The sequence below is a fragment of the Seriola lalandi genome, unplaced genomic scaffold (genome assembly GCF_002814215.2).
Source record: "Seriola lalandi dorsalis isolate HSWRI2012SDOR001 ecotype SW California unplaced genomic scaffold, Sedor1 jcf7180002054309, whole genome shotgun sequence".
NCBI classification, from domain to species: domain Eukaryota; kingdom Metazoa; phylum Chordata; class Actinopteri; order Carangiformes; family Carangidae; genus Seriola; species Seriola lalandi.
The window spans coordinates 391,139-418,021 of NW_019524862.1; the positions used below are offsets into that span (position 1 = coordinate 391,139).

The window sequence follows — 26,883 nt, forward strand, 5'->3', positions numbered from 1 at the left end:
ATGTCGCAGCAGGAAAAGCTCAGGTGTAAATAATAAAATTAATAATGGCTGGATTTCATTTAACTGTTTCAGTGTCGGGGTCCTGGTGTTGTTCATGCTGGTTCACTGTGACACTGTCATGGCTTCATGGAACACCTGAGCACCTGTGTTTCTCTTACGATGACAAGTCAAAATATCTGCTGTGAAAAAAGGGTTTACCAAACCTCAGCATGTTGTAATACACTGAATTTAGCAGTTATGAGTGTTCACCACTAGGTGGAGTGATTTCTCTGCTTTCTGATTAATTAGAGCTTTCTCTAAATCTTCTTAAACTTAGAATTAAATACAAAATAATCAGTGCTGGAGCTGAAAGTTCATTGTGTGTTTTCTGCCACAGGTGTGTGTGTGTGTGTGTGTGTGTGTGTGTGTGTGTGTGTGTGTGTGTGTGTGTGTGTGTGTGAGAGAGAGTGTTTGTGTGTGACAGAGAGTGTGTTTGTGTGTGTGTGTGTGTGTGTGTGTGTGTGTGTGTGCGTGCTTATGCATGCATGCATATGTGTGCTCTGTACTCCCTTTTAGAGATTCCTCTGCCTCTGTAATAAGGCTTTACTAGTCAGCAGTGCATTTTGCCTGAATAAGGCAGTGCTCCTCACTTTTTTGTCCTTGTTAACCCCTTCAGAGTTTAGCTGAGGAAAGGCCTCATAAAGTTCACATGACATCATCTATTCAAGATCCAGTAGTGACAAATGGAGGCGAGACAAAGACTGATGGATGAGGACCTGATGGGTTTCTCCCTCCTTCTCCTCCTCCTCCTCCTCTTTTTCATCCTCCTCCTTCTTCCCATCTTGGGTGGTTCTTGTAAGCCACCTCCACTCGCTCTCCAAACGTGAATCCTTATGAAGCGCTGCGGTGAGAGGTGTGATGCCAGGCCTGAGCTCTCACAGCTCTGCAGACAAGTCTAAAGGGGGTGTTGAGGAGATCAGAGGAGAGCGCTGAAAACTTCTGAGAAGCCCAAAGACCGCCACCAAACACCCAAGATTACATCCCATAAACAGGTGAGTGACACTGCACCTCAACAGCCAAAAAAACCTGATCTGAATTTCTATTTTTCCCATGTTATTACTTTATTTTTCAGGTCTTGTGTCATGAAGCTTTACCTCAGCTCATTTTTCCATTTGTCTGAGCACATAGTTTCACGCTGTTATCAGATTCTTCTCGTAATGGTCTCGTTCCACTATATTACTATATTTGTACGTGCTTTTGCCCCTTCTGTGCCGCACTCAGCCAGTTGCTGAGATACACTGAGGGGTACTCCAGTAAGACAAACACATGGCTTTGCATGGCTCCTCAGTTTGTGGCTGTTAAGACTCACACAAATGTTTATATTTGAATTACTCAGCAGACTGTAAGTAGAACAGACGTGGTCTTTATGCTATGTGTGAGGTTTCCACTTCATATATTGTAAATAATAGGTCATTATCTGGTCTGCTTATAAAATTCAGACATATCCAGTCTTGATAAATATTTGATTATTGAATCCAAGTTGTTGCAAACCTGTCAGAAAGGTAAGGGTCGCTTTTTCAAAATATCCTCTCACTTCTCACAGCCTCATGTGTTTATGCATGTTTACTTTCCGTCTTTCAGAGCTGCGTTGTCACGCAACCCAACCAGATATACTCCTCAGACATGGAGTCAAAAACCGATGGTGGGGCAGCTTCGTTGACCAGCGAAAAACTGGCTGCTATTGAGGATGAAGAGGTTCTCAACAAAATGGTGAGCCAATGGCTGATTTCTCACCATCATAGAAGGGAAATTTGGTCGTCAGCTGACCAAAATATCATCATCATCTATAATGCAAACAGTGCACAAAGAGACTGGCTTCACTTCCCTTGTTTACATGTGAATGGGATGGGAATTTTTTTTTTTTTTCTAAAATAATAAAATAATAATAATAAGAAATGCTATGCTGAGTTTCCATGTTTTTTAACCTGTTGGTTTTTAGCTGGACGATGCAACAGATTTCGAAGAGAGACGAACGATTCGTGTTGCATTGAGGGAACTGCTCAAGAAAAAGAGAGGTAAAAGCTGAAGAAACCATCTACTCTGATGCCATAAGTGATATCTGCATTACTCCTCTGATGCTTTGCTTGCTTTCTAAACTCTCCACCGTCCGTCATCAGATAAACGGGAGCAGGACCGAGGGGCGAGGCAGCAGGACTTGAAGCAGCAGGTTCTGAGCAAAGGAGGGACAACAGACGCAGCTGTCAGCATAGGCAGAGCTTCCATGAACCAGCCATCAACAAACAGTGAGTCTGATTCACAGCGTAAAGCTCATGAATATATTCTACTCTGTAAACTTCTTTTTGATAACAGTTTAAATCTCTGCATCTTTTTAGGAACAACAGGCCAGACCTCTCCATCAGCCTCCACTCCCTTCAACAGGTCAGCAGGCAGGTGAGTCACATTTCAGCACAGTGGAACATTTCGTTTGGTCAATTTTTGCATGTTTGGCCACCAACAGATCTGAACAGATAAAGCATTCATTTAATACAAGGCACTCCCACAAACAAGCTTCCTTTTGTATAAAATTATGTTTGGCAATTTTTGAAATTTAAGTTGTGAAGGGGAGAAAAATGTTACATTTATTTATTTATTCATTCATTCATTCATTCATTCATTCATTCGTACTCATGGCATTTTTGTCCCCCATAAAGTTGTATCCACAGACACCAAATGTTTACCCAGTGTTTGTGGACTATGTTATTGTAGGAAATTCCATTTATATTAATGTACTGTGTCTACTCATGCGTGTAAGCATCAGTGTCTTCTAATGGGAGCCCGACTTCTGCAAAGTAAAAGTTTTTTGTTTATCCTCTCTAGTAATCTCACCCACCCAAGGGAAAAAAAAAAAACTTCTGTCGTGCGTAACACTTGCCAAGTTAAAGGATGATGTAAGCCATACTTTCTGAATATCCAGTGCGTATCTTTGTTTCCTCTCCTCAGCCAGGCCAGTCCCACTGCAGCCTCAGCCCAGGAATGTCCTGTTGCAGTACCCAACGCTAAAAATGTCAAACAAATGCTTCTGGATTGGTGCAGGGCCAAAACGGAGCCATATGAGGTAAACATGCCCTGACTGTCTGTGAATTATTGCCCTGTGGAGCTTTACATAGATCTGACCTATATGTCTCATTCTTTGCCACAATTTCTTCTAAACTGTCCTTTGGTATGAAACAGGGGGTGGACATCCGGAACTTCTCCTCAAGTTGGAAAGATGGCATAGCCTTCTGTGCCTTGGTGCATCGGTTCTTCCCTGATGCGTTCGAGTACTCCATCCTCAACCCCAACTCGCACAGGGAAAACTTCCAGCTGGCTTTCAGCACTGCAGAGTGAGCTCTCACTCCTTATATGACGAAGCACATGTATCTTGTCTGGAATAAGCTGCGGCAGTAAATTGCACATGAGAGCACAGCGACTTTACAATTTTGACCACATACTTTCTATGTCAGTACTTGTCTCAAGTGGTTTTTCAGTGACGCTGACTCTTTGTCTGCAGGAGGATGGCAGGCTGCCCCCCTCTGCTGGACGCTGATGATTTAGTCCGGATGAAAGAGCCCGACTGGAAGTGTGTGTACACATACATCCAGGAGTTCTACCGCTGCCTGGTGGAGAAAGGCCTGGTCAAAACCAAAAAGCGGCTGTAGACTTTTAAGAAGTCAGACAGTACCTAACGTGTGATTTCAATTTGTACAATCAAAACACACATTAACATAAGATGACACAATAATATGCACCTTTTTTTTTCTCGACTAAATATTTACATTTTCTCTGTTAACCTACATTTGCCATGAGGGAAAAGGTTAAGTATTTGATCTGTCCAGCTGATGCATTATGTGAATGCGAATGTGAATGTGAATGCACAGTGTCTAATGTGTAGTATTTGTACTGGTTTACGTGTTAGCTGGGATTTATGGGTGTCTATGTGCTCTCAGTGGACAGCTGGCGCTTAGGATCAGTGCATTCCACTGAGATTACACATCTGCATTAATCCCAGTCAGAGCCGTAGAGAATCTAGGAACAAAATGTATGATGATGCTGTTGAGGGCCCGACTGTGTGAGTATTAAAGTCACATTTAAATAATAATAATAAGAATAAATATCCATTCTTATGTCATGCTCTGACTATAATTGATGGTTTAATTTAATGTTAAAGTAGATATAAAAACATTTTATGTTTATGGTTAAATCAGGAAGAGACCATGGAGGTTACAAATGGCATTGTATCATATTCAGCAACTTCTCATGTTTTATTTGAAACTATTTTACCAAGACTTTGTTATGAAAATCTAGATTTGTGCTGACTGCATGTGGGATGTATAAAGTTAAAGGGGCACTGCACTGATTTTACATTAAGTTTACTCGTTTTGAGGAATAGTACCTATCCTGTGAAAAAGGTCAGATGCATTTTTGTTATTCCAGTTGCACACACTGAATAATGTTTTCTGTTTCTCTGTGGGTACTTTTCTTAAGTGTTGGAAAGTGACCCTGGTGATGTCATCAGCGGGTTACAGAAAGGTTGTGTTGCAACCCTTCTTTTGCTGGAGTGCTCCTGTAATACTAAGGCTTCATGAAATGACTGTAACTGCACCAGCTTCTCTAATAGAGACATATAGACACAATGTAACACAATACACTGAATAATTTATGTACCTTAAAAGGTAGTGTCAGAATGAAAGCTACTTTTCATAATAAATAATCACAAGTGGTACCAAAAAAAAACCTGTTGTGTGTATTTAGTATGACCAAAACTAACTGAGCACCGAATCAACTTATGTTTAACACAGTCTCCACTCAAATGTAACTTAATAATTACAATCCAGCCCAGCTGCTGTAAAGATATCACAGAGGGAACACATAGGTAGCCTTGCCAAAGTGAAATTTAATTATTGGCATGCTGATCAATTCTCCTTATCAGTGACGCACTAATGCCAGATTAATGCGTCACTGATGGGACAGATTTCTGGCCGGCTGCTCTCTGGCAGCAGATTTTTGTTTAGCCTCTCCTGCTCTACCCGCCCCCCCTCCCAGGTGCTCACATGTTTTACCCAGAGTGCACAGAGAAAGAGAGAGAAAGAGAGAGAGAGAGCAAGAGCTGCACCGTGGGCGCGCGTGATGGGTCGGTGTGCTGGAGGTGCAGGCGGTTCGCTGACCGAGAAGTGCAAATTTACTCCGTCCAACTGTGCTGCGCTATAGACAGAGATAATAAGTATGATAAGGTAGCCTATAGCACAAACATCAATATGCAAGAGTCTGCACGCACCAAGCGCGACCGCCTCCTGCCCTGACAGCCCGGCGGAGCGGCGGTCTGCACCGCGACGGAGACGTCCACTTGTCCACGGGTACCGACGAGTCGCAACTGTCCTGCAGGCTGGCTGGGTCGGTCTGTATCCGGACCGCAAATCGATCCTGCTCTCGCCTGTGTGTGATCGTCCTGTCGCGTTGATTGGTGTACGAGACGTATAGGAGACTGATGCTTTTCCCCTCTGTGAATTTGTGAGATCACCTTTGCGGTTCACCTTGGAAATAGAAATTAAAAAAAAAAACGCATGAAAGGTAAGACATGTTTTCACGAGATCTGTGAGACACTGCAGTCAATGCAGCTATGTGTTTCTGTTGATTCTGAATGTAAAATGATGCTTTGTGGTGTTGCTCATGAGTCCAGGCTTGTACCTCTGTAGATAACGGGGCTGTCATTCAGATTTGCAGGCTGATGGACTATGAAATGTGGAAAAGGCCTGTTTTTCTTAAGGTATTTAAGCTCTGAAAGTTGCATTTTCACTTTTAAAGTGGATATAATACAAACTTGAATGATCACCATTACACTCTGATACGCTCTGTTTTGCAGATTACTACTATGGTCACATGAATTTCTCAGATACAAAGAGACCCTAATTTGCATGTCATGAATACTTAAAAGAGGTGTTCAATTTCTGTGTGGGAGGGAACATAAACAAAATGGTGGGTGGCTCCTGTCCTCCTACCATGTCAGGCACCCTCCACCTTGTGGCCTTCTGTATCTGTTGATATTGTGTGATCTGTTTCATTATCTGCAGCATCCAATGCATCCCTGCAGGCTGACCTGAGTTTCCTGTTTTTTTAAGTGAGAGAATCAGATCAAATGGCTTTGTAACAGGGTCAGGGGGTAATTAACATTGCTGAGCAACAAGGGTGTAATCCAGGACGCATGTCCAAAGTTAGTTCCTCATCCCAGTTGCCGGCTCATGATAACATCATCAGTGATGCCTGCGGAGCATGATGTGGACAGGTGCTCAATATAAAGTGATGCATTCTCTCAGCTTCCACTCACTGCAGGAACATCCTGTGCTCTTGTGTACCTGTGTACCACACAGCCACTATTAAATGTAGAGGTTTTGTGATCTAAGTGCAGACAGGTTGGAGACATGGTTATAAGCAAAGAATGCAAAAGTCACTTATGTCATTAATACACTCGCTGCAAAGCTTCACTATCTTGTTTTTTTTGTTTTTTTTATCTCACACAGACAAGAATCAGGTCATGTTGTTTTATGATCAACCACATGATGCACATTGCAGGTTGATGGATCGCATGCAGCAGAAACAAATCAGCCCTGACCCTTGTGGGCCCAAAGTGCAGCCTGGACCCTGCGCGTTGATTGGAAACAGTCAACGTTTACCTCCACAGCTTGCAATACAGGAGTCACCTCTCATCAGCCCGTCAGAGGTGCTCAAGAAACAGTCTGGATTGAGCCCCATCCAGGCTGCAGTCATACCTGTGAAAGTGACAGAGCAAATGCAGTCAGGGCACGCAAAATCTCCAGCAGCACTGACAAGCATAAGCCGGCCAAGACCGACAGCTCTTGGAACTAAAGCTGCTCCAAAGCCGACCAGAATCTCAGTGGACCCCTCCAAGGAAATAGATTTGATCCCAGTCTGCATCCCAGGACCTCAGAGTGCCAACATCCTGTCGCATTCCCCGACAGAGTCCTCCTTCCCTCTTCACAGTCCTCAGAGTCCCCACAGCCCTCAGTCTTACACCAGCCAGCCTTACCTGAGTCCCACTCCCAGCCTGCCCCAGCACAACCCCAACCTACCCATCAGCCTCAGCCCCAAACCAAGCCTCAGTCCTCAGTCACAGAGGACCCCCTCAACTGGGAGCTCAACACAGAGTCGAGTGCAGTCCGAGAAGCAAGGGGGAGAGAATAATGACTTCAGGTGAGGCAAATAATTACACCTTTATTAAAACATTCTCACGTAGTCTACCTTTTTGTCACTTCCAGCTTTTGCCAGCTTTAAATGATTCTGTTCTTTACCACTGTGACTGTTGTTCCCTGTTATGTCTAATACAGCTGCAGTAGCTGTCCTGCAGTCAGTGGCTGTAAGAAAGCTGATGTGTGCCAGACCATGTCACATGAATCAAAGCTGCAAATTTCACTAAGAGCTTTATGAACCTGACAGAGTGACACAGCCATATTTTGTTGGCAGCCTTCCCAGAGGCATGCCGTACTTCTGTTGTGTTCTTCCCCCATAAACAATGGCTGCTCGTAAATATACTTTAAATTCATAGAACTGTGTTTATATGAAGGATGAAATATGCCGAAAGTTCTTCAGATGGCAGCAACCCCCGGCTGTCCTACTGTTACACTTACCAGACATATTTCCTATCACCTAGATTAGGGGTTAACTATAGTGATGATTTTTCTCGTTTTAGCCCATTAACAACAAATCCCATGTACTTTACATCCAAAGTCATAAGCATATAAACTCCGCCATTAGTTTTCTTTTATAACAGCATCAAATGCTTGTGTTAAAAACATAGTCCATCACTGTAACGTAAGAATTTGGAAACCTATCTTAGTATCTACAGCATATCTTCTGATAAAACAGTTTTCTTGTAATAGCAGAAATCACAAATCCAGATAGCAACCAGCTAAAATGCTAAGAGTTGTAGAGCTGAAAGAATTAGTTCATTTAATGAAATCAAACTTTATTTTTATAGCACCTTTCACACAGGTCAGTGCAATTCAGAGTGCTTTATAAATGACGACAAGCTGATCATAAGACAATACAACATGTCCACAATAAAACAATTTGAGACTAATGCACACAAGAAATAAAAATGATGAAAATATAACAATGATAAATTATTAAAACAAATAGGGAGGAGAATAGCAAAGAAGAGAATAACAAATAAAGCAATTACAAATACAATAAAATAATCTAAGATATTTGTAAAATAAGTTCATTTGATTTTTCAAGCAAAAATGCCAAAAATTTGCTGGTTCCAGTTTGTTTGCTTTTCTTTATTTGACATGTTGAGTTTTAGGATGGAAATTGTGATGGACATTTTTCCATATTTTCTTACTTTTTATAGACAAACAGTTAAACAATTAATGGAGCAGATGACAAGATTAATTACTACTAAAATAAATAAATAAATGAGTACAAAAAAGCTGCAGCCTTAATGAGTTGTTTCTCTGATGAAGTAGTGTGTGTGTGTGGCTGGTAGTTAATTTTGAAGGACAATTAGATCCATCTTTTTTCTCTCCTTATACTCACCCAAGCACACACACACACACACACACACACACACACACAATACTGAGTCATCATCGAGGTACAAAGAGGTGCTTAATTGTGCTTATCTTTTTTCTATATACAGAAACACTGATGAAAGCTATTTCCCTGAGGATTACAGCACAGATTACGTCCTCTTTCACGCTGCAGTATATGGTACTTAAATCGAATGCAGCATTTCCACTGTTTCCATTCTTTTGCAGGGTGTATATTGTCACATGGAACGTGGGATCAGCTGTCCCCCCCGATGACATCACTTCTCTGTTTGGACCAAATGTGTCAGATGGGAGCGTTGACATGTTCATCATCGGGTAAGCAAGTATGTCGTCCAGGCTCAGCGGTGCAAGGGAGACAGCCGGAGCGCCCACTCACTCATCTGTGTTCATTTTCATCCATCCCCTCCTGTTACCCCTCACTGTCCTCTTTATTAATGTCTCATTTCCAATGTTTCTCTACTTTCCAGACTCCAGGAGGTCAACTCCATGATAAACAAGAGGCTGAAGGATGTTCTTTTTTCAGACCAGTGGAGTGAGCTTTGCATGGACACACTTAGCCCTTTTGGATATGTTTTGGTCAGTAGGACGTTAAACATGTTGTTTTACTCTCATCCTTTCTGTGTCATAAAAGATACAGTTCAGCTTATCAATTTATTATTTTTCATCCATCCCATCTGTTTAGGTGGCGTCCCAGCGCATGCAAGGAGTGCTGCTGCTGGTTTTCTCTAAATTCTGCCACCTTCCATTCCTCAGAGGCGTGCAGACAGAGAGCACACGCACAGGACTTGGGGGATATTGGGTACGTGCTACGCATTGAAGGGAGATGCTCTGAATCCTGCTCAGAGATTTATCACGTTGGAAGAACGGTGTTGGTGGGTTTGTGTCGGTGGGCTTTAGGAGGGATGGGCTGTGGTGTTGAAAGGTGGCGTGTGGGCTCCCTCCCGCCAGCAGGCGTGTGCATGCGTGGGTGCATATGTCAGTGTGTGTGTGACCTTCCCGTGCGTGTTGATGTCAGCATCACCCCTGGCTGCTGCTGGTGCAGTCTCCTTCTCTTTGAGGTCAGTGCAGCAGCAGGCTGTCTGGCTTTCTGGTTCTGTGACTCAGTAGCGGGAAAAAAAAACAAAAAAAAAAACACGACCTTGTCCCTGAACACAGATCTGGTTGTTGATACATGCCTGTGTTTTTTTTTTATTAATTCATTTTAAAGACGCTATGCATAAGGGATCTGTTTCTCACTGTGTCCTCTCTTCGCCCTTTCCTCTCGCTCTAAGGGGAATAAAGGGGGTGTCAGTGCGAGGATGACAGTGTTTGGCCACCCGGTGTGCTTTCTCAACTGTCACCTGCCAGCTCACATGAGGAACCTGGAGCAGCGGATGGAGGACTTTGAGAGCATCCTGCAGCAGCAGCAGTTTGAAGGCGGGACTGCCACTGGTGTACTGGACCACGAGTGAGTGACATCATTATTACATCATTTGGACCACCCATAAAAAGGTGCACACCATCATTCAGCTTTATTAACAGATAAATGTCCCACATATTAGTTCATAAAAGTGCTCAGTTTCAGACATTCACCGATAATGAACAAATCTTAAGAGGTGATATAACATGATAAAGCTTAAAAGTCCCGTTTATGCGTTGTGAATTTTGTGAGTAAATTAAAATGTCACAACAGTATATTTTGGGGTATTTTTTTCCTGTCCACAGTGTTGTGTTTTGGTTTGGAGATTTAAACTTCCGTATTGAAGACTATGACATCCACGTGGTGAAATGTGCCATCGACAGCAACAAGCTGCCTCTTCTGTGGGAGCGGGATCAGGTGAGGCACCTTCAGCATTTCAAAACATTCACGTGTTAACAGAGACATATGGAGTTTTCTGGAAGGCTTTACACCACCTGTTTGTCTCGCAAAACCTCGACCAACAGAGGGCACTGTAGCACAAAATGAACAAACATCAGCTTCTGTCAGGCTGGATCAAAAATCATCCTGGCATGTGGCCTGCTCTGTTTTTTTTCTCCCTGTCGTCTGTTTTCTCTGCAGCTCAACATGGCCAAAAACACAGAGTCCATCCTGGAGGGCTTCATGGAGGGACAACTCAAATTTCCACCTACTTATAAGTTCGATGTGGGCACTCATACGTACGACACCAGGTTTGTTCAGTCGCCTCCATCACAAACTTATTGTTATAGATTTAATACATCGACAGAAGTCAGGCTTGAACCTGTGAAACTTGCTGCCCGCCGCTATCACCATCTGTCTCTTTTGGCTTCTCTTGTGTCAGCGCTAAGAAAAGGAAACCTGCCTGGACCGATCGCATCCTCTGGCGCCTTCGACGTACCGGCTCCCCAGTTCCTACCCACAATGCAGCACTGCAGCGGGGTCTGACCTCATGGTTGGGTGGGGCAACTAAAGTGACGCAGCACACATACAGAAGTCACATGGGCTACACCATCAGTGACCACAAGCCTGTTTCTGCCCTGTTTTCCCTTCATGTGAGACAATATTTTACAAATTTTCCCCAATCTTAGCGCCATGTCTTTGTTACATTTCTCTTTGTATAGTTTTATTACTTATTACGATTTTTTGTTATATTAATGTACCACATGCTCTTTTCTTCTAGTTCCCATTCAAGGTGGAAATGCCCCTGGTGGAGCTGCAGGTAAACAAAGAGTGGTGTAAAGTCTCAGATGCTACGGTCAGATTCACTGTTGTATCCACTTATCAGCGCAGCTCATGGGACTGGGTAGCAATATACAAGGTAATTATTGATTAATTATCGTCCTGATTCACACCCACAAGGAACTTTGTTATAAAATCTCTCAACAAGCTCAAGATAAATTCTTACAATTTGACTCCTTGTGACAAAATGTACAGTTGTGGCCATAATTTCTTTCTGCACAGGTTGGATTCAGACACCACAAAGATTACCAGGCGTATGTGTGGGCCAAGGGAGAGCACGCAACACAGGTGTGTCAGACACTGAAATTCACGGATGTATTTTTTGTGCCACAGCTGAACTAACAGTTGAACCGTTTTTTTTCTCCTCCTCTCTCTCCAGGTGACATTTTCAGATGAAGATTTGCCAAGAGACGACTGTGAATACATCCTGGGTTACTACAGCAATAATATGAACAGTATTGTTGGATTGTCAACACCCATTCAGGTAACAAAAGTCAGAGGGGAAAGAAGTTGCAGCCTTACGCCTTTATCTTTATGAATGGATACACTACTTGGCCAAAACTATGTGGACACCCAAACTTAAGTCCCACATCTGACTGTTGAACATCTCACTCTAAAAGTAGGTATTCATATTATGTTTAAACAGCCTTGGTTTTTCTGTAAAGGTTATACTCAAAATTATGGCACCTGGCTGCAGGGACACAGCAGTGAAGTCACTGATGTTGAGAGATAAGGTCAGCGTTCCCTGCAGGCCAGTCGAATTCTTGCACCCCAAACTGCAAAAACCAGTTCTTTATGGACCTGGCTTCCTGCATCATATTGAAATATAAAAGGGGCCTTCCCCAAACTGTCACACTGTTCAATTATCTAATTAATCAGTGGTTCATTTACTTAAATACATAGAGACATTGTACCCAGATCTGAAATGATTTTGTCAATTAATCGATTAGTTAATTGACAGAAAATGAATCGGCAAATATTTTGATAATTGTTTAATTGTTCTCAATCGTTTAAAAAGCAAAGATTCTCCGACTGCAGCTTTTAAAATGTGAATATCATTTGTCTTCCATGAAAATAAACTGATATCTGAATCATAACTGAAGTTTTGGGCTTTGGGGAATTGTGAGTGGAAGGTTTTTATGATTTCCTCATATTTTATGGGCTAAACGATTAATCAAAAAAAATAATGGTCAGATTATTATTAATTTATGGTATAATATACTTCTACTCCACCACATTTCAGAGGGAAACATTGTACTTTTTATTTGTCCTGCATGTCTTTGAGATTATACATATGATCAGTTTACAAAATATCATGCCAATAACTCAATTACATAATATATAATAATATAACACTGACAGTGGACATTCTGCTGCACAGTGAGCACTTTTGATATTTCAAGTACATTTTGCTGATAATAGGTTTGTACTTTTACTTTTACTTCAGTAATATTTTGAATGCTGGACTTTGGCTTGTAATGGAGTGTGCCCACGTACGATTGGTCATACAGTTTCCTTTTAGCACGCTTGCTCCTCCATCCTCAACAGATCAAGATACCAGCCCACAGCCCCACCATGCAACGCTCTGACAGCTCTGATGTCAGCTCAGAAGATGACAGCACTCTTGTCCTGCTGGCTCCAAACTCCCGCAGCCCGAGCCCTAAAACTGGCAAACACCACCATCGCCACCGGCGCAGCCGCAGCCCTGCTGTTCCCGCTCTTTCCTCCAACCCCCTCCCCTCCCTACAGGGCCTCAGCCTCTGTCCTCGCTCAAAAGAAAGCCAGACACGAAGCCACTCACCCTGCTCTGCTGCTAAGAAGGAACGGCTGGTCTCCCCCGACCCTGTGCCGTCCCCCTCCATCAGCCCGCTCAGTCCTCGCAGCCCTGTGTCTCCAGGTAGTGGGGTGACTGCACCGGAGGCTCTGATCGCTGCCATCTTAGGGGAACACAGACCAGCTCAGGTTAGCCCCACAGGGGTCAAACAGATAGGGAAGGCAGGGGAAACAGACACTGCATAGAATAAACATCAATAGTTAAAAGCAGGTACTGTACAAGGAGAACGATGGCAATACCCATGCATTCAGACTCTGATCTGACCCCACACTGTCACTGTGCTCGTAGAAGCAGCACATTTAATGACTCCTAATGTAGTTTGCAAACATTCCACATTGTAGCCCTGCAGTTCTCTGTTTCTGAATCTACCATCATCTCATACACTATGTGTATATTTGAGTCAAAATGTGTCCAGACTCCTGATGACAAGTGCTTTTATAGACTCATAAGCTATATCATACGTAAACAAACATATTGAATGTGAAACCAAAGTTAGAGTAAACCTGTGATGGATGTGACCAGCTAGTACTGACAGCAATATGGATCCATGTAAACAGTCTCCTATCAAAGTAAGGACACTGGACCAGAAGTATTGACGGTATCATAGTTCACAGTGGAGAGAGAATGTGTGTTTGTGTGTTTGTACATTCGTGTGTGTGTGTATGTGTGTGTGTGCGTGTTGGTTTGTGCAGGCCTATGTGTTAAAACATACATGTGTGAAATGTGCATTTTGGACCAGAAGATGATTTAAATTTTTAACTCTATAGCTCGGTCTGTATTCATAAAATGAATCTAATGTATCCAAGAATAGAGGTAGAGCATTTCACCACCTCAGTCAATCTGAAATGTACATGTGACTTGAACAGTAATCCTAGATCCATGCTCTTATTCTTAGCAGCTTTGTGAATACAGCCCCTGTTCTATAGAGCTCAGTGAGCGGATGTTTAGACTAATGTGGTCGTTTTGCTTCAAGGAAAACACTGTTATTTATCTGTGTGAGTGTGCAAATAAAAAAAACAGAACAAGCGGAAAACTAAACTGAGTCAATACTGTTTATTGGCTAAACGAAAAGAAGTATCTATTTGTGCGTGCATCCTGTATGTGCCAAGGTGTGGACTCAAGTCACATATAACAGCTTGAGTGGAGCGCCTGGAGCGACGAATCGGATGACTTTAGACTGGATGTGACAAAATGAAAAAAGACTTGTAGTTCCTCTTTCACACCAGAAGCTCGTGACTCCACTTAGACCTTTAACCTTTAGCCTTGAAATGACCCGGTATCCTCCCCTCTGGTCGAAAGATAAAGAGTTTTCTTTTTAAAAAGAGTGTACCAAATCAACTTTAACTCAAGTCCCTGACAACAGATCTGACGTCTAACAGTTACATTTTTAATGGGCTTGACTCAGGACTTCATAGCCAAAATTTGAGACTTATTTGTGACTTGAGATGAAACTCACTGCCTTTGTCTCATCTCTGCGTGTGTGTATAATCTTCATGTCGCACTGCAGGGGTTACAAGCATTGTTTCAAAGGAAGGGAAAAGTCTGCAAGTTAGAACTTGATACAGAACGACAGAAGATGGAAAACAGCATGAGATCATTCGCATACCGATGATGCATGGCACTGATAAAAAAGAATCCAGCAATTTTCAAAGAGATAAAAGAACGCAAATGTCCGTCACATCCAGACAATTAGTTTAGCCGAAGGAGATCTTGAGGTTTCTATGGAGACATGGATAAGTGTGCACAGCTTATGGTTTGCCCTTATGTTTGTAATCAAGATAATCACTTTTGGATTAGCAAGAGGATCTAAAACCAAAGATAGTCTCACCAGGGAGGAGAGGTGAAACAAGCTACACGGTCAAAGAAGAGTCACCCCCTGAGTATTGAGTTTTATCGGATGGGCAGCCAAAAATAAGGGCATCTGACGCCAGTGGTAGGAGTACTGATGCATCATGTCCCTTATGTAGCAAAGCTTGAACTCACCATTTCAGACACTTTCATTTTTCGAAAGTTAAGTGGTCAACTCTAAATTATCACATCCACTGTAACAACTGTAACAACAAGGTTTTTTTTCCCCCTTCACACACTGAACAGAAAAAATACTTAATTCCTATGAAGTTTGGCAGTGAAGACAGAAGATTATATTCCTTGGTATGATTTTAAAATAAGATTTTCTTCAAGAAATACAGTGGCAAGAAAAAGTATGTGAACTCTTTGGACTCTCTGTTTTCTGAATTAGTCATAAAATATCTGGTCTTCAATGCACTTAAGCTAATGTTACACAATTTTATAATCTTTCGTGTCTTTATTGAACACACCCAATAAACATTCCACAGTGCTGGTGGAAAAAAGTAAGTTAGCCCATGGATTTGGTAACTGGTCGAACCTGCTTCAACACCTTCCAGTAACTGCTGATCAGACCTGTACAATGTTGAACTGCTTCAGCTTAGATATATTCTTAGGATGTCTGGAGTTAGCGGCTCTCTTCAGTTCACGCCACAGCGTCTCTACTGGACTTAGGTCTGGGTTCTGACTGGGCCTGTCCTACAGGTGGATTCGCTTTGTTTAAAGTTATTCTGTATTATTTATTTAGGGTCTTTGTTCTGCTGCATCACCCAACTTCTACTCAGCTTAGCCCCCCCCCCCCCCCCCCCCGACATTATCATGTAAGATACAGTCCCTTGATAAAATTCATTTTCCACTTGGTGATGTCGAGCTGTCAAGGACCAGAGGTAGCAAAGCCCCCAAATCATGATGCTCCCTCCACTGTTCTTCACCTTTGGGATGATGTTTTCATGTTGCACATGACACATGACACATTACATAGTGCTGCGTGTTCTTCCAAAACAGTTCAACCTTATTTTCATCTGTCCATAAAAAATTTTGCCAGTAGAGTTGTGGAGTGTCAAGTTGCTCTTTGGCAAACTTCAGGCACACAGTGACATTTTTATTGGAGAGCAGCGGCTTCCTTTTTGGTATTCATGGTAGGTACCATGCCTCATGCGACCATGCACAGTGATTTGCATAAGGTAGACTTGTGAACAAAGATGTTAACCAGCTTTGACGTTTCCTTCAAGCTTTTGTGGTCGTTCATTAACGTTACTGATCATTCTGTGTTTAGCTTTTGGAGCCATCTTAGCTGGAAGCCCACATCTAGGGAGACAAGCCACAGATCTAAATCTTCTCCATTTATAGACAGTTTGTCTGATGTGGAATATTTAAACTCTTTGAGATGATCTTTCCGCTGTATGCAGATCAAGTCATGGTTCACATCTGCAGATATTTCTTGTGAATAGCAGATTTAAAATATTTCATTGATTTTTTTAGCCCACAGGTATCCAGGTTTGATAACTCTTTTTTTTGTTGATGCCTTTAGCCGAGGGGTTCACATACTTTTTCACTTATTTCTTCTTGTCACTGTAGGTAAAATACTGGATACAATCTCCTCCTCTGGCCTATAAAGAGCCTTAAAATAACAGAAAAATATGTAATTTGACTTCTTCTGGCCTCTAAAAATCCCTGTCAGATAAAATACTGGATCCCTTCACCTATTCAAGTCTTATGGAAATTAATAAAATAAGTAAAATACTGATCTCCTCTTAGGCCTGTAATAGTTCTCCAGGACTTTAAAAATACATCAAATAAGTGAAATAATCAAAGCAAATACACTTCATAGCAGCCGTTAAGGTGCTTCTCACCTCAGGGGCATTTTTTAGTTTGCCTTCACTAGAGCACACCCCCTCGCACCACATGGTCTGTGCTCAACAACAACATTGGCTGCAGAGAAATGACTGGAAGGGTCTGAAGAAGTTCTCCAGGAGAATAAGTAGAGCTGCCCGACCCGCACTTTTTTCATCCGGGAAGCAGGAGCTTAAAGCAGTGTGGTAGCTCTGTGTGTGATTGTGTGAGTGACAGCAGGATACCTGTGTAAAGACTGCAAAACTCTGTCCGCCTTCTGAACTGTAAGAGCAGGTCTCGCTGTCTGAGCGGCTAGCTGGTTAGCTAACAGTGTGTCTATAGACTAAAATGAACTCCCATCTGAACGGCTTCCACAACGACTCCTTCATTGATGAAGACTGCTTCCTCTTCACTTCTGAATCGGTCGGAGAAGGACACCCCGGTAAGTTTGCCTGTCTCTGAGGTCGCTGACCACCATAATTAGCCTGATAGCATCCTGTTAGCCTCTCAAACAAGGTCATGTGGCACGTTACCATTAGCTGTTACCGTGTTGTTGTCTGTCAGCTGTTCACTAAGTAGCCGGTTCATCCTCCCTGTATCTCTGTCAACACACTTTAAAACTAGCTCTACGTACAGTGTAAAAGTAGCCCACATGTAATTCACACAGTAAATGACAACAGTCCTGTCATAGGATGGGGAAAATACAGGCTTTGGAGTTAATTTGGAAAGTCGCGGCTGCATGCTAACAACACGGCAGCTAGCTGTTAAAGCTAACCTCATGTCAGTAACTGTTGGTGCCTGTCATGTGGCGCCACAAGGTTTTCTTATATGATTTCAAAATGTGTCTACGCTTAACAGGAGCGGTGTCTGTAGCTGGTAATAATTATAAGTTAAGGTGTGTATTTTGTTGTTACTGCTAAGTCAGGAAAGACAGTTATTGCATCATGACAGTGGCTCCAGTAGCACTGGACTGGATGTGACATGTATACAGAAGCAGCAGGTTTGTTACTGTCTAAGCAGTAATCTCATACAAAGATTACAAAGAGATTACTTTAATATTAGATTTATTAAACTGTGCGGTGGTTACTCTCCAAAATTGAAAATTATCCTTTTAGTTTTTTAAGTCTTAAAGCCTGTTTATAAATGAATGAATATGAATCTTTGTTTGGTAATGGACAATAGAAAAATCTCTTTCTTTCCCATCTTAAGTCCAGAGTTATAGAATAGCTAACAAATTTTGAGCTTCAAAATTGCACCATGACATAGAAAGTTCCAGACATTTGTAATATACACTCAGTTGGCAGTTCATCAGGTACACCTCACTCAAAACACCTCAAAACTAATACAGTCCAATAGGACAGCCCTGCTATAAATCTATGTTGCAGCTTCAGCTTTATTTTGGAAGCTGTAGTTTGCATCAGCAAGGGTAGATTATCCAAAGTCTCCAAAGTGACCATGAACAGATTAAACAAAAACTGAACATTATAACCCTCATTAAGGTTGGATTTATTGCAGGGCTGTTGTATTAGGTTGTTAGTGTTAGCTGGTTGTCCATCTGTTCCATACAACATTTAAATTGCAGATCTATTCAGCAGCTAGTCATACAATACAGCACAGTTTTCAGTCTTACACTGGGGCAGTGGGGGCAGCTCTATTGAAACGGATAATAGGCTTACCAGTACTCCTAAATATAGGTACTGCAGGGGCTGCCGCTAAACTGTGGGTGTAAAGTAGTCAAATCCACACACTTTATAGTTGGAGTACAGTAGAAGTACCCACAGAGATCTCCAATAATGATATGCTTCAAGGAGTTCCTTTACACTTGGCATTTACAGTGGGTGAAGAAAATATTTGGAACACATCCGAACAGCTTCAGCCATCCTAGGAATGCTGTCACTCCTGTCTTGAGTTGTGTTTTGGAATAATTACAGAATATTTCAGGGCGGAAGACCCTGCAGGACTTGAGGAATGGAGGAGGTAGAAACAACAGTGAGATCACAATAAACTTGGAGAAGATGTTAGAAGTTATCACAAATATTCATCACTGCATACACATCAGTAGTCATCAGAGGTATAGACCAACGCACAGGGACAAGAGAGAGCCTGTCTTGGTTGTGTGCTTCATGTTCATGCAAACTGCAACAGGGGCCAGAAAATAAATGTGTTTTAAAGATTGTCCAATAGTAGATAGACCATATTCTGTCAGGATCACCAGTGACTATGTTGTAAATAATAAGTTCTTGAAGTGATTCATTATTGATATTATCATTTTGGAAAGTTTTTCCTGATGTTTCCTGTTCTGTTTCCTGTTTTTTTTTGGACCTTTTGTTCTTGTACTTTGAATGGATTTAGATTATGTTAAACCAGTTCTGATAAATAGCTGCATTAGGAAACAGGTGCAAGTGCACAAAACCGTGATTTTAGCACTAAAACTTTGTGTTTAAAAACACTGCATTGATTAGTAATCATGAGCATGCTCTACATATATACATATATAAATAAATATGCCATTGTTGCTTGAGTGGAATAAAATAAATGTGTTTCTGTATATAGGCAGGTTGTAGTTTAGTGAATTTAACACCTCAGTAACCAAGAATGTGAACTAATTTTAAATGTTTATATATATATATATATATATGTATAAATATATATATATCATAGTGGTGGGAACTTGTAAGTGTAACTACATGTAACAAGTCTTCTACTGTGTGTGTTTGCATATTTATCTTTAAGCAGAGCATAGGTGAAAATCTTGTGTGTCAACAGGTTAAAAATTTTCACGTGTTACTCCACAGATAAAATTTGTGACCAGATCAGTGATGCTGTGTTGGACGCACACCTCAGACAAGACCCTGATGCCAAAGTAGCATGTGGTAAGTCTTTACACAGCAAAGCAAGATGACCACAGAGGCTATTGTTCACTGAGTATTTGTTGTCAAAATGTGGACATGCGAGATGAGGCGTTTAGCAAAGCAGGTCCCCTCATTTACACACGTTGCTTCTTTTGTTTCCTCTGTTGAGAAATATTTTCTACTGTATCATGTTAATTCTCTGAAACACACAGTGAAGGAGCTCTTGGAACCAAACTCAGGAGCAAAACAAGGAGCTAAAATTCCCCATTGCACGTTTTTATAATGTTCTCTGTTTCCATGAAATGACCATATTGTGCGTATACGAATACAGAGATGCAGGTGATGAAGGCGTGACATTGCAATCTTCCAAGGATGGGATGTTTAATTTCAGAATTGGGTACATTTGGTCTTTGTTTGTTGGCTTTACCTAAGACTCAGGATATTTACCGAGTGCCAGGGCATGAAGTTGAACAACTAAGTGAGAGGGGGTACTGGCAGGCAAACTTTCCGGTTGGCTGTGAGAACCAGTCTAACCAGTGATAGCTGTTGATCCATCCCACTTTAACACTAAGATTTCAAAGCCTTTAAAGTTTTTATGCTGTGTTGGACATCATGCAACCACTCACAACTCACAACCTGTGCTTTTAGAGGTTGATTATTTGCATTATGTTTTACTGCTTGAAGGTTGACGAGGTAAAAAATATTGTATCACACACTTTGGAAATTCGAATCTGCTGGATAAAAGGCCATCTGCCAGAGATTCATTGGACATATCATCCAAAAGTGGGGGGGGGCTAGACCAATGGTTTACATCCTGCATCAAGATTTAAAGTTTTATATGGTAGATTTAGATGTTGATGATAAAACTGCAACAATTCGTAGAGGCTAAATATTTTAAATATACTGAAATACTGTGTTATATATACTGTGTTGTGGTGGATATTTTTCACTGTTTTCTGATGTTTTATAGACCAAACAAAAAATCTATTAATATATAAAATAACTGTCACATTAATTAACAGTGAAATAATCATTAGGTGCAGCCCTTGCACATTTTTTCATAATATTATATATGGTCTGCATGTCTTCAAATGTAAAATTATCTAAACACAAATTTAAACCTGCTTCAGTATGCCAGCCAACGTGCTCTGTTTCCCTTCACCTCCTTGTTCCTTCCACCTTCCTTGTTTTCATCCCTCACACTGCATGTCCCTGTGTCCACAGAGACTGTTGCTAAGACAGGGATGATCCTGCTGGCCGGGGAGATCACCTCCAGGGCCAACGTTGACTACCAGAAGATCGTCAGAGACGCAATCAAGCACATCGGCTATGACGACTCCTCCAAAGGTGCGGTTATGAAAGTTGGTTGTCGCGGTTTAGTTAGGGTTGAGATTCATGTAGTTAAAGCCTCTCTCTTACGCACAAACGAACCGTGAAGAAAAAGGTTTGTCTGTTGGGTGTGAGTAATGACCTAAAACCAAGTAGGCTACCTGTTCAGGAGGCACCGAAAGCTATGCACCTCTCGTAGGTGATGTCCTGTCCCTCAGGCTGAACATGAAGGGTTCCTGGAAAGATGCAGATATAAGGAGTCTTACGTGTCAGCTTTAATGAAGCCACCTTGACTGAATGGAAAATCACCTTACATTACACTATTGTGAATGAGATGAATCCAGACAGACCTGTTCCATACTGTTTGTTCATACATGATGAGTCATATTTAGTTGTAAATCATACTGTATGTGAGGATCAGTGGTGCAGATTGACATGTGAAGTAGTTTACTGAGGCTCACTTGTCTTGTTCTACAGGCTTTGACTACAAGACCTGCAATGTGTTGGTGGCTTTGGAGCAACAGTCCCCTGACATTGCTCAGGGTGTTCATCTGGATCGGAAAGAGGAAGATGTAGGAGCTGGCGACCAGGTCGGAGGGTTCTTACATTTATGTTTGTGTTTGGGCCACAGTTGGGTAACTGGAGTCAGAAAATGTGGTGGTGATGGAGTTTGTCATATTATTTTTCCCCTCTATTCATGCTATTATTTGCAACTGCACCCCTGACAGGGCCTGATGTTTGGATATGCAACTGATGAGACTGAGGAGTGTATGCCCCTCACTATTGTCCTGGCCCACAAGCTCAATGCCAAGATGGCCGAATTACGCCGAAATGGAACACTGCCGTGGCTCCGACCCGATTCCAAAACTCAGGTTAGACAAGGGAACTTACTTCGACATAATCCATCTGCATTGCTTAGAAAGTAAAGCGCGGAAAACACTGCATTGCAGGGTTTTTTTTAAAGCTTCCATAATACTTGGTTTAAATGTTTCTTTACAAATATATATTTGAAAGGTGCTCAGAGAAATATTCTACTGCTATAAATAAGAGCTGCTATTTCAATCATTGATTGATGTGTTGACATTTTCTAAGATAATTGCATACGTTATAAAATGTTGGGAAATTTAAAAAGAAATCCAGTAGCAAGTTGTCAGAGCCCAAGGTGATGTCTCAACTCCAAAAACTGAAGTTGTTCAATTTACAATGATATGAAATAGAAAAGCAGCTAATCCTACATATGAGACGCTAAAACCAGTGAATGTTTGGCATTTTTTGGCTGATAAATGAAATTCTTGCCAGTTCATTTTCAGTCAGTCGGTCAACGATTAATTGACTAATTATTTCACTATACGTAATGCGCAGCAGTTTTTCCCATCTTTCGTATCTCAGAGCAACAAGCAACAACACACTCTCTGAATCCAAGAGTAATTTAAGTTAACATTAGGAAGATAATGACGTCCACATCAAATGTGATTCTAGGGTTAGGGGGTATATCAGTCACTGTTAGGAGAATGTACACATTATTTATTTACATTGCGTAAGGGAAGGGTGTGTGTCTATGAGCTTTAGAATATTTATTCATTGTTTGTTTTTTTTCCCCCCTTCAGGTGACCGTTCAGTACCGTCAAGACCGGGGCGCCATGGTGCCCTTGCGTGTCCACACCGTTGTGGTGTCTGTGCAGCATGATGAGGGTGTATGTTTGGATGAGATGCGTCACTGTCTGAAGGAGCATGTGGTGAAAGCCGTGGTTCCCAGTGGCTATCTCGATGATGACACCGTATACCACCTGCAGCCCAGTGGCCGCTTTGTCATTGGAGGACCACAGGTGAGACAAGAGCTTCTTTAAACTCTGTGCCTCTTTAGTTCCTCGTCACACTAAAGACAATTAAAATGTTCATTTGTTACCAGATCCATGCAATTGATTTGAATCGAAGTTTCAGTGAAAACATGTTGTTATGGGCCCAAATCTTTTTAATTTAATTATGATATATTTACAGAAAAAAAGAGTAAAAAGTAGCTGTTCTAAAATGCTTCTGTCAAATGTATTTGTGTCAAATGTTCATAAACTCAAAGTCCTGTAGGTAACGAGACTGTTCTTTCCCAAAGGGTGATGCCGGTCTGACTGGGCGTAAGATCATTGTTGATACTTACGGGGGTTGGGGGGCTCATGGAGGTGGAGCCTTTTCCGGGAAGGACTACACAAAGGTAGATCGCTCTGCTGCCTATGCTGCCCGCTGGGTGGCCAAATCTCTGGTAAAAGCTGGGCTCTGCAAGCGTGTGTTGGTCCAGGTGAGTGTGCAGTATAACAAACCGTTGAGGGGTTACTACAGTATGTATTAGTAAGGCCTGAAGGTGAGACTGTTTTTAGCAAACAAATTAGCTTTAATTGTGTTTGCTTTATGTGTCCTCTGTTCATCGAGTGTCACTACAGACAGACTGATGCTGGATTTTGGAGTTTGATATTGATATTTCACCATACAAACAGGTTCTCAGGTGGACAAACTATGCCACAGTGTCTAAATAACCTTTCTGTACTGACATTCGTGATAAGCTAGTATGTCTATATATTGACCAGGCCGACTTATCCATCTAGTTCTAGTTGCCACTGTAGTAAAGGAAAAGCTTACAAACAACATTTTTCACATTTCTTTTACCACAGAGTTCATGTTAGTACTTGTTTTTTAAGAGACCCAGGTACAAATTCAAAAACTTTACCTTTCCCCAAACATTTTCAAAACTGAATTCTGAAATACTGAAAAAGATAGGTAGACTATGCTGAATGCTTTCTGGATTTTAAAATGTCTCTCCTGTCTTAGCTAAAGTTCTGTACATAATTGTTGATAACTGTTTTAGGTATCCTATGCTATTGGAGTCGCCCATCCCCTCTCGATCTCCATCTTCCACTATGGGACATCCCAGAAGAGCGAGAAGGAGCTGCTGGACATCGTGAAGAAGAACTTTGACCTCCGTCCAGGAGTTATCGTGAGGTACGGTGCGGTGTCCAATTTTAGAGTTTTGCTAACAAACAATTAAAATCCCCATTATACACATTTTACACATATTTCAGGTTTTTATAAATCATCATTTAATTTCTGTCTCAGGGATCTTGACCTGAAGAAACCCATCTACCAGCGCACAGCAGCTTACGGTCACTTTGGTCGTGACGTTTTTTCATGGGAGGTGCCCAAGAAGATGAAGTACTGAACCTCCTCCTCTAATCTCCCAGCGGGCCTTAGGTGTATTACAGATAAACCTATGTGTTTGTCTACCTCCCTCCTTCCTCCTCCTCTTTCTCCTCCTCCCTCTCCTTCCTTCTCGCACAAACAGCCACATCACCACAGCCTCTACTACATGAAAAGATACCCTTTCCCCACCTATTGGTGTTGTACACATCCTTGAACAGAATACAATAGTATTTCAGTTGCCAAGATATTCACCTGAACAGACATGAAAAGAGTGTGCGTATAGATTTGAGCAGTGCTGCCAGCTTTTATTCATCTTAGATGTGGTGGCTCACCTCATTTTTTTTTTTTTTTTTTTTTTTAGTTTCCTGACACTGATAGGTATTATTGACAGTTTATCTGGACCATGCAAATATTTACCAGTCGTGAAAACATTTCTGGTATTCCTCAGCTTTTAAAATCCAAATCTCATTGCAGTTTAGTTGTAGAAGAGATCAGTGATTGCCATCCGCTCTAATGGCAACACGTCATTTTCCATTTCACCTAACATTGTTGGGTTAATAGCCATTTTGTGTTGCATCACCTCAGTTCCCCCTCACGGCACACACCCTCCCTGCTTTTGCAATTTTTATGGCACAAATGGGGTCAAACACTTTCTATAAAACCTGCTAATTTTTGTATTTGTGCTGTCCCTTCAGGCCATGTTTTTCTGACGTTTTACAGAGAAGTCAGAAGCTGCTAATGACCCTGTGGTTATGTTGGGCTGCACCATGAAATCACTCCATTTTTGTAATTTATTTTGTTAGTTTTAAATGTCATGTGAATGTTTCAGATGATGTTGAATGTGTCAATGTTCTACTGACCAAGATAAAGACGTGATACAGTACTCACCCTTCCTGAGACTGACTCTGGGAGTAGCTACAGAGAAACCCAGGCTCAGTAGCATCTGGACAGGGTCTGCCGTTATCCAATGGCAACACTGTACTTGAAAGATTTATATAGTGGCATTTGACTATTGTGGGACCTAATAGTTTGACTTGCGAGGAAGGACAACTGAAAAATCTAAGACACAAGTTACATTATCTAAACTGTTTTCGACTCAGTTGCACACGTTTCAGGCCCTGACATCTTTAGTCACTCCTGCCTACAGTATAAAAAGTGCACTGGTATGGATAAAGAACAGTGCCACAGCCAGACCAAGACAAAGAGATAAGAGGCAGTGCACAATCAGCTTAGTGAATGTAAGACATTACTGCTCTCGTCTTCTCAGCAGAGTTAAGTTTCGTACAAATGAGAACATGGGATCAGATATGTAACTTTATGCTTGTGGATTTTGAATCTTCCACTGGAACTGCACAGCACATTATTTCTTGAAGTTACCCAAAAATGCAAAGGCTTCTGTTTTCAATGTTACACGCACAGTAGTTCCCAAATGAATGTCGCGCTTGCAGCTGAAATTTTTCTTTTTATTTATTTATTTATTTGTTTAAAAAAAAAAAAAAAAAAACGTATTCATTCTCTGCACCATCACACTGTGTGTCATGGATGGCACAAGTCACAAGTTTTCCTATCTTCCTTTTTACTTTGTAAGAAATGTAGATAAGGTGAGGGAGGAAATGTTCCAGAGACCTTGGCCAGGTTTGAACCCAAGTTGTTGTGAATACACAGTATATGCCTTTTGAATGCTTCCTTAGTCACCCTGTTCCTTGACTTTACTCCTGGATGTGTATCCACACAGTATAGATGCATAGTTGATGCTAAGCCAGCTGTAAGCCGGAGTGAAATTAGTAATCACTGTTAGAATCACCACAGTTGGTCCCTGGTCTGAGCTGTGTGCACAGTTATTGTCTCTTCATCGTGTAGCTAAATGGCACTGTGTCCCCATAAACAATACTCAATTGAAGATTTTTTTTCTACTGTAATAACACTGATATGTCGTCTTTAGTTTGACTCCTCTGGCATCACCTTGTGGTTCCTTGAGTGTATTACAGAGAAACCTCATACAGGAGCCACAGAGTGGTGCTGTGGAAGCAGTTTAAATTGATCTATCTGTGATCATCTGGTGAAATGACTTAACCTCTCAAAGATTTTTTTTTTTTTTTAATAATATGTTTGCGTCTTCTAGCTCATCCACAGACAAGGCAAATGATTGGTTGGTGTTGTACAGAGAAACCAGCCTGTTTACATGGTCTCCTGTGGGTGGAAGAGTTTGAGGATATTTTTTCTTTCTCTGTAAAATAATTTTTTAAAAGATCGGAAGTGAGTGTGTCAGTGTGGTCGCTGAATGTGTGTTAAAGTGCCTTTTCTAATTTTCAGCAATGCCCCTTTCCCATGCCCCCAAATATCTGACTCCTTGCCTATTGACCCTGCCCCCACCCAGTTTTTACCCCGAGGCTGCGAAGTTGCCCTCTTCAATAATTCACACTGAGGAGTCTGACTTGTTGTTGAGTTTCTCTTTTAAACCCTTCAAATAAACTGCACGCTTGCTTGTGCTTAAAGGATGTGCTTTTGGCTATTTATTTTCTATCATACAGCAGGTTTATGTTAAGGTAATGCTGTAGATTATGTCCAACCTTAGTTTATATGGTATGAGCCTAAATAATTAATTCAAATGATCATTTGCATGTGGAGGTTGTTGCAACAACCAGTGACAAAATGCTGTAGATGGAAAATTAAAATAGTGAAAAGCAGCTGTAGGTGCCAGTATTTAAAAAGAATAGAAGTTCATTGACACAAAATAATTAGATT

The 26,883-nt window shown here is 41.5% G+C and overlaps 3 protein-coding genes across 4 annotated transcripts; all 3 read left to right on the forward strand.

Moving 5' to 3' along the window:
* Positions 1 to 773: 773 nt before the first annotated feature.
* smtna (smoothelin a) lies at positions 774 to 4,148 on the forward strand. The gene is made up of 8 exons (XM_023406459.2): positions 774 to 1,031; positions 1,621 to 1,749; positions 1,979 to 2,054; positions 2,157 to 2,282; positions 2,373 to 2,430; positions 2,980 to 3,094; positions 3,211 to 3,362; positions 3,530 to 4,148. The coding sequence occupies exons 2-8, from the start codon at positions 1,663 to 1,665 to the stop codon at positions 3,675 to 3,677; spliced, it is 762 nt and encodes a 253-aa protein (XP_023262227.1). The 5' UTR covers positions 774 to 1,031; positions 1,621 to 1,662; the 3' UTR covers positions 3,678 to 4,148.
* A 971-nt stretch (positions 4,149 to 5,119) lies between these two features.
* Positions 5,120 to 14,131, forward strand: inpp5ja (inositol polyphosphate-5-phosphatase Ja). 2 transcript variants are annotated; one of them, XM_023406449.2, is made up of 13 exons: positions 5,120 to 5,586; positions 6,586 to 7,224; positions 8,790 to 8,897; positions 9,050 to 9,158; positions 9,265 to 9,381; positions 9,854 to 10,029; positions 10,287 to 10,398; positions 10,621 to 10,730; positions 10,862 to 11,072; positions 11,201 to 11,338; positions 11,482 to 11,547; positions 11,639 to 11,743; positions 12,808 to 14,131. In XM_023406449.2, exons 2-13 carry the CDS (start codon positions 6,590 to 6,592, stop codon positions 13,276 to 13,278), a joined length of 2,358 nt encoding a protein of 785 aa, XP_023262217.1. In that variant the 5' UTR covers positions 5,120 to 5,586; positions 6,586 to 6,589; the 3' UTR covers positions 13,279 to 14,131. The 2 variants fall into 2 exon arrangements, with proteins under 2 accessions (XP_023262217.1, XP_023262216.1); XM_023406448.2 differs by lacking the exon at positions 5,120 to 5,586 and having other exon boundaries at positions 6,538 to 7,224.
* A 2,750-nt stretch (positions 14,132 to 16,881) lies between these two features.
* Positions 16,882 to 26,636, forward strand: mat2aa (methionine adenosyltransferase 2Aa). The gene is made up of 9 exons (XM_023406500.2): positions 16,882 to 17,213; positions 19,567 to 19,644; positions 20,848 to 20,970; positions 21,430 to 21,542; positions 21,681 to 21,824; positions 22,560 to 22,778; positions 23,060 to 23,242; positions 23,807 to 23,940; positions 24,055 to 26,636. The coding sequence occupies exons 1-9, from the start codon at positions 17,120 to 17,122 to the stop codon at positions 24,155 to 24,157; spliced, it is 1,191 nt and encodes a 396-aa protein (XP_023262268.1). The 5' UTR covers positions 16,882 to 17,119; the 3' UTR covers positions 24,158 to 26,636.
* Positions 26,637 to 26,883: the final 247 nt, after the last annotated feature.